The sequence below is a fragment of the Antedon mediterranea genome, chromosome 6 (genome assembly GCF_964355755.1).
Source record: "Antedon mediterranea chromosome 6, ecAntMedi1.1, whole genome shotgun sequence".
Taxonomy (NCBI): domain Eukaryota; kingdom Metazoa; phylum Echinodermata; class Crinoidea; order Comatulida; family Antedonidae; genus Antedon; species Antedon mediterranea.
This window is the reverse complement of record NC_092675.1, coordinates 20,463,877-20,472,127: the sequence shown is the minus strand read 5'-3', so window position 1 is coordinate 20,472,127 and position 8,251 is coordinate 20,463,877. Positions and strand designations below refer to the sequence as shown.

The following is an 8,251-nucleotide window of genomic DNA, read 5'->3' as shown; positions in this document are numbered from 1 at the left end:
GAATTTTACTTGTTATTGTTCTTTGTATCTTGTATGTATACTCTTTTCGAAGTTTCTATATATATATTTTAATAAATACCGCATTTTGTATGTGCGATTGATTCAAAAGGTGAATGGCTGAATGGACAAATAAAATACAGTAGTAGTATTGTTTCCCCGAAATGTGATCACGTCCTCTTGCGGCGGCAATAAATTACATTGAGGAAACAAACACTAACAAAAAACCAATCGATTAATGAAACTCTACGCAGCCGCAAAAGTTTTATTTGTTAATGACGTCATGCTTTTCCGGTTTGTCAATTTATTTTAGGACATAGAAACTCCCTTATAACTTTCAACTTTTTACATCAAGTGGGTTTCTATATCTATTAAATTTTTAATTGATTTTATGTATCTTAACTGTAAGTTAAAATATATAGTAATTGTGTCGTATTATTTGGAATAGAGAGTCGATTTTCAATATGAATGGGCTAAGCGTAGGTGAGTTGTGTTGTCTCTTTTGTTGCCCACCTTGCCCGTCTCGGATCGCAGCGAAGTTAGCCTTTCTTCCACCCGAGCCTACATATGAACTCACTGCTGTGGACACTACAGAATCAAAGTTTGCTTTAAAATTATCAGAGCGAGCAGAATGGCAATACGGAGAAAAGGAAAAAGAATCAATTGAAGTATTTTCAACTAGGAGCAAACGTGGAAATAAAGTAGCCTGCATGTTTGTGCGTTGTTCCCAAAATCCACATTTTACCATTCTTTTCAGTCACGGGAATGCAGTTGATATTGGTCAAATGAGCAGTTTCTATCTAGGACTAGGTACCAGAATTAATTGCAATATATTTAGCTATGATTATTCTGGGTATGGAGCTAGCACGGGCAAACCATTGGAGAGAAATTTATATGCAGATGTTGATGCTGCATGGCAAGCGTTAAGGACTCGCTATGGAATTAGTCCAGAACATATAGTTTTATATGGACAGAGTATAGGTACGGTGCCGACAGTGGATTTAGCTTCCCGATACGAGTGCGCCGCTGTCATCCTGCATTCCCCGTTAATGTCTGGCATGAGAGTCGCTTTCCCAGAGACAAAACGAACATGGTGCTTTGATGCATTCCCAAGGTTTGTATTGTATACATTTATATTTTAATAATAATTTATGTATAATTTTTACTTTTTAAAATACAGTGTTTATATATTAATAAAGATTAAAGTATCGTAAAGATTCATAATATTGTGTAACTTTAACAATATATCTACAATCAATTGTTTATTCATTTATGTAAATAATTTTTACTTAAATAATGTGTTTATATATTAAATAAAGAATCATATTATTGTAACTTTAACAATGACAGCAATCAATGATGTTATCGTTAATTCATACCAAGATATTTTGCCTTGATTTTGTACTGTTACACTCAATTCCGGTAACACTGCACGTTTTAATATATTCAATTGAATTACTGTAAAGAAAAAAGAGAAAAATATTTATTTTGCAGTTTCATTTTGATGTTTCATTTAGAATACACTACAGCTAATGCTTAAAAACTAAATATTCATTATTATACTATTTTATGAACTCTAAACATCCTATGATTTGGATCTTCATCCAAGTTACATGAGTGTCTGGACTGACTATGGACCTTACTGTAGGTCCATGCTCAGACCATTGTACTTTGACATCCATTAATACTGTACACTGATGTTCTATGCAAGAGTAAAAAGAATTTTGCATAAAAACTGATTTGTTTGCCAAGAAACTTAGTACTGTACTCTATACAGACTGGTGGTAACTTTTATTCAAGATGTGTACAATAGACTACAGTAATGTACAGTAAACTTTTTTAAACACATTTTTTCTAACTGTATAATTACATGAAATTTATTGGATACTGGTATCAGAGAATGACTGCTTTAATAATCTTAGGCATTTTTGTCTTCAACAATATTTGACAATGAGCATAAAATGATCTAATATAATTTTGTTTACATTAGTATCGACAAGATAACCAAGGTATCATCCCCTGTGCTAGTCATTCACGGAACAGAAGATGAAGTAATTGATTTCTCTCACGGGCTTGCAATGTTTGAAAAGTGTCCACGAGCTGTCGATCCTCTATGGGTCGAGGGCGCTGGACACAACGATGTTGAGTTGTACAGTCAATACTTGGAACGACTGAAACACTTTACCTCAATAGAGCTTCAGCACAGTCAACAATCACAACAGCAACAGACGACTCATCCGACGACAGCACAGACACCCGCACAGACACCCGCACAGACAGTCCAGCAGCCGCCGCCTCCGCCTAAGGAACAATCTAATGTAACTGAAAAACCTACAACAGATGCAAAATGAAATGGTAATGATGTTTTCCTATTTTAAACAATATATTATACTGTAATAACGAAATTCATTTTCATAACTTGTCATATGGCTATGCAGCTATTGAGTCTAACAGTCATTCTGTGCAGAATTACTTTTCGACTCGGCATCTTCATTGTATTATCTGGCTTATCGTGAACATGAAAGGTTGTTACTATCACATGTCTACTTAATGTGAGACCCAAATATCATGATACATGTTGATGGGCAGGCCTGATAAGTTCTCTTGAGAGGAGGGCATTAGTGAATTTAAAGCTATTATTCAATCAAACTTATATCAAACTCATCAAAACCAGGGAGTATTCAACAATAGGAAGGCCAGAAAACCAGCAATTGTTTTATATTATTTCCAGCTTTTAAGAATGCTTTCCTTTTGTTTCCTCTACTGCATGTACAGTATCTTTCATTCAATCTCTGCCTTCTTTCACTATTTTCAACAACATTTCATTCATTGGTTTTTAAGAAGTACAACTGTGGACAAAAATAAGATAATGGTTTATTATTCAGAAATATTGCTTAAAAGTTTACTTCTTAAGATCTTCAATTCTTGGTATTACCCATTACAATAACTCACTATAAATATATAATACATGTGTTATCTGTAGTATAAATAGCAGTGATTCGTAGTCGTACCAGTAACAGTATATATCAATTACAAAAAATTATTTAACAGAAGCATACTGGATAGGAGAATAAATTGAATATAAAATCATTTTAGTAAAAACTACAAACAAATTTCCCTAGATACAATAATTTAACATTATTGATTAATATTATATTTCTGCCACATCCAATCAATTATTTATTTATTTGGATTCCAATATCACCTTTAAATTGGTTATGATTCAAAGGTGCATCCTTCAAAATACAAAAAGAAAAACACAGTACATTGTGCTGTACAGTACAAAATTATAATTTGCAGTTGCACTAAACTTGGATTTAATGAGTGCAAGCCGGCTATTGTGTGGCACCTACTGTATTATCCGATGCATTAATTTGCACAGATAGAATGACAACGACGATTGCTACTGTCAGACATTTCTAATAATTTATTTACAGACTTTTCTAATTAGATTTTAACCAAGTATCAGCCTTATGCGAATACAATTAAAAGCATACAAATTTGCTTATTGTACAATTTGCTGAGACTATTCACAAACTGCAGTGCTGCATTCATAATAAATAAATAAATAAATGCATGATACTGTACTGTAGGCTGTATTGTCTATTCACAGTATACTGTATAAAGTTTAAATATGAGATTTTCTCCAATATGAGATACCGTACGTTTGAGCCTTGTGCATTACAGTATGTTAATTTCATTATAATAAGCCTTATCTATAGTTATTAATGGTTTTAGTTAAAAATTAATATTCACACACAGTGATAAACAAGTGATAACAAATCTAGATTCATATTAATGAAAGATTTCCAATTACAGATACTAGGGTAGGCTTCTGGCGTGTCATCAATGTGTTTTTTGATTAACCTATAAATAAGAAGATGACTTTAATTTAATAATATTAAACATTGCTTATTTCGAATTGAGGTTTGAATATATTTGTGCTATGGTAAATCTGTAATAATATTCTAATGTATACTGTATAGTATATTTTTCAATGGTATTGAGCAAGAATATTGCCATGTATGGTGTCAAAATATTTTGCTTATGACACACTGTGCACACAGATGACTCATCATACATGCTGCCTAAAATATAATTAGTGTATAGTATTAGATAACTACAGTACAGTATCTGATAAATATTGATATATTCAAGTGGTTTAAGTGTAAAACTGTACCAACTGAATAGCAATGTCAGTACTGGATGGCTGTAGGATATTGTGTTTCAGTATAATGTAGCTTTTATCATTTATTGCACTCTGTTCTAACTATGTTTATGCGTTGAAAGATTGACTGCTTTGAGCAGTAGAGCAGTCAATCAAACAAATTTAGCACATTCCTTATTTATTCACACCTCTACTAACTGTATTCTAAAGTCTTGAAAGAATTTCATTTAGCTTCGATTTTGTATAGATGACAAATTTCGTTTTTGTAAAAGCACAAGTTAACGGAGTACTTACTCGAACGTTTCGATCTCTATCAGAGATCCTTCTCAACTGACTGCGGAGTGTTAATGCAGCTTAGTCATTCTTGACGTCATCTGTTGATGACGTCGTACGCCTCCGGTTGTAGGTTGGAGGTTGTGCGGGGCTCGGCCAGGTGATGTGTCTATCAAATCATTGTACAAATGCGAGAGTTCGTGGGCTCCAGTGTCCCGGTTCATGGTCTTCTCCTTATTTCTCCTTATATGTAATGATTCTCTAATCTGTCTGTCTTTGCGTTTAGGCTCTTTGGTTAAGATGGTAGCCTCCCAGTTTGGTACATGATTGTGTTTTATGACATGTTCTGTAATGGCAGATTTGTGTATGATCAAAGATGTGGATGTTCTGGAGGCCCTAGTCATTACTCCCCCCGTGTTTGTTGTAACATCTTTTTTGTGATCATTAATTCGTGTTTGTAATGCCCTCCCTGTTTCCCCAATGTAAACTTGTGTACAGTTGCGGCAGGTGACTTTGTAGATTACTCCACATGTATCCATCTTCTCTAAAGTATAAAACTCATTAATGAGCTTGCCTCTCATTGTTTAGAGTCAGTTTATACTTTGTTATTTAAACATAATCAGTGCATCTATTGGTGGTTTTTTTTAAAAAGTTTTATTCAACTAAACTACTTCTTCCATCTTGAATCATTGTCGGGAAGCTAGGCCATTAAAAAGGGCAACACTCGCATTTTGGACGCAGAGAAGAAGGGATGTACTAAAGGTTTTTGAGTATGGTCGGATCACTCAACAACCTTGCATGGCAAAAAATTCTCAAGATTTTTACCATTTAAGCTGAATGTCCATTACAACCATTAGATAGCACTTCCGAACTAATACCGAACAGCATGTGATGCATAATTAACCACTCAAATTGCATGTATACACCGAGGTGTGTTATAAAATACAGTAGATTAATTATTATCCTTATTATATTATATTTCTTCTCTCCCCATAGACAATAATAAATAGCCTCCACAATTCCCTGTTTGAGGCTACATTCGATGATTCTGTCCAACTTGATCCTTCTCTGTTCAATGTTATTCTCTACTACTACTGTAGTTTTGTTTAGGTCTTCCCACTCTTCCCTTGCCTTCAGGTGCAAATGTCAGCAGTGTTACAGTAACTGTACTATTGTGCATCATTCAACCATCCATTTGACAGACACTTAAAAGCTCTCTGTATACACTATCAAACTTTATGTGACAAAAAAGTGTGCTGTGTTTCTATATGGACACGATGATGTCATATCACTACTATATTTGTGCATGTCACTACCAACTTTGGGCACATCACACTTTTTTATCACATAAAGTTTGATAGTGTAGACAGAGCCTAACAGTAACAATCATACATAGTTTGTATTTGAATAATGTCTGACTCTTCAACAGGTTGTATATTATTGTTTTTAGTTTCAAGTATTAAATATTACAAAGAGCTTTATTAGATTTGTTGTAGTAGTAGTAGTACAAGTAGTTTATACTAATTTGGGGTATAATATATTAGAATTGATTTATCATTCAATTACAGTACAATGTTGCTGTATTTATAGTTAGTACTTGAATAGAACATGAATTGTGTTTGCCATCTAGTAGTTTACATTATATTTTGGTACAGCAATAAATAAATCATTCATCAATTACTGGAATGTTGATAGTATAGTTTGTGATTGAATACAGTATGTATACAAGGAACTTATTGGGTTTCTTGTGGTCTATGCTACAATATCATTGAGTAGTATGTCTAAGTCATTTTATTATATACTTTGGAACATTTATAAGGAACTGAGTGCACATTTTTTCATAAATGGTACAGTATGTTGCTCATTGATCCTTGAAAAGGGAATTCCCCTGTATCTCACCTTCATCGTCATCCTTTATATTACCCTGTTCCTTTTAAATGATGATGTTCCTTGATGAATTTCAGTATTTTTGTTAATAAGATAAAATAAATATTTATAAAAAATATTTTCTTGATTATAGTACTGTATATTAAACCTTAATATACTACTGAATCAGAAAAATCTGAAACGACAATCTCAACCTGACTTGCTTTATTATAGTGTACTATGCGCGCCTAACTCTATCTTATGGTTTCTTATTCTTGCAGGTAATGAAATGAGCAAACAAACAAACATGCTACACACAAAAAAGAGTGCAGAAATAAACATCATTAATGCTGTATTAACAGTCTGAATAAGGATTGACCTGTATATATTCAAATACATCTACCACATCTAATGGTTTATACATACAACCACAGGTGGCTTTATGTATTAACATATACAGATGTACGTACACAAGTGGCACAGACTTTCTTCAGTATGAACCTATCGTCAGTTTGAATAAGGATTGACCTTTATACACTGTGTCACATGTATACACTACACAGGTGGTTTACACATACCACAACAGGTGGCTTTACATAAGTTTACAGATGTACACAAGTGGCACAGACTTTATAAAGTATGAACCTATCATCATTTTGAATAAGGTTTGACCTTAAGGTTTGAATAAGGTTTTACTTTGTGTCACATGTTACACTACACAGGGGGTTTACACATACCACAACAGGTGGCTTTACATAAGTTTACAGATGTACACTATGTATGTACACAAGTGGCACAGACTTTCTTCAGTATGAACCTATCATCAGTTTGAATAAGGAGTGACCCTTATACTCTGTGTCACATGTTACACTACACAGGTGGTTTACAGTATATATGTGAGTCAAAATTTCTTTAGTATACTTAAGTACATAAGTCCTACACAATTCTACATACAGGTGTTACAGTACGTTTTCCAGGTGACACAGACTTACCTAGTTTCTAACTGCTTAAAGTGGTATACACTAAATAATTCTTTAGATAACTTCATGTCTTTATGTCTTTCCAATACTACTATTTTTTTTTATATTTATAAATATGCTAATTGAATATATTTTCATTTATAATTTAGTATTATGTATAATTCTTCCATCCAATTACACTTTTGAAATGGATGAGGAATATATACCACAATAAATAACACATTTTATTTCATATACGTTCACTGTAAACTGAGATTAAGACATGTAACCATTCTTGTTTAATCACACGATTGAAAAATGAAGGAATTTCTCTCCACATAGTACATGTATTTAAAAGAGTATAAAAGAAACACATAGGTTGGATTTAATTTGGTTTAAATTAATTTACAGTAAAAATAAATTTAGAATGACAAGCTTTGTGATTTACTAATTTAGCAGTGTGAAACATACTTAGTCAGTAAACAAACTGTCTCCTATCCCTTTGATGAATTTGAAACATAATGAGAACTTGACATGTTCTATATTTTTATCAGAGCTTGAATTTGCTCAATTGTAGATTCAAAAGTCTGTTAAATAATTAATTTTACATTACCAAAACAATAGATCCTTTTTGTATTTTTTTTTTCACAGAGAAGGCTTGTACTATGACATTGTTTAAATACAATCATTGACTATCTATGACTATCTATGAATTGTTCATCTTTACCAATTATTAATTGTAAAATTTAATGTTAGTATGTGATTATTGGTTAAATTTGATGTTAATGATTAAATAATATAAACGATGTTAATTAGTTGTTTTTCAATCTTGTTAATTACATAATCACAGTTAATTGGTACAGTTGGTATTAGCATGATAATAGACTCAAAGAAATTGAATATTGTTTAAGGCTAGTAGTAATATTTTAATGTATATTAAATATCAGCATTAAATTTGTTAATTAACTCTTTATGTCATTGTTATTAA

General features: G+C 32.4%; 1 protein-coding gene across 1 annotated transcript; it reads left to right on the top strand.

Annotated features, from left to right (window-relative positions):
• Positions 1-338: 338 nt before the first annotated feature.
• On the top strand, positions 339-7,927 carry LOC140050910 (alpha/beta hydrolase domain-containing protein 17B-like). Its single transcript, XM_072095907.1, has 3 exons — positions 339-1,111; positions 1,988-2,352; positions 6,586-7,927. Exons 1-2 carry the CDS (start codon positions 462-464, stop codon positions 2,346-2,348), a joined length of 1,011 nt encoding a protein of 336 aa, XP_071952008.1. The 5' UTR covers positions 339-461; the 3' UTR covers positions 2,349-2,352; positions 6,586-7,927.
• The last annotated feature ends 324 nt before the right edge of the window (positions 7,928-8,251 follow it).

Bases quoted from the DNA above. Each gene is read 5' to 3' on its own strand.
- LOC140050910 (XM_072095907.1), top strand. From the start codon at position 462: ATGAATGGGCTAAGCGTAGGTGAGTTGTGTTGTCTCTTTTGTTGCCCA. The intron at 1,112-1,987 runs GTTTGTATTGTA...TGTTTACATTAG, and splicing joins TGCTTTGATGCATTCCCAAG to TATCGACAAGATAACCAAGG.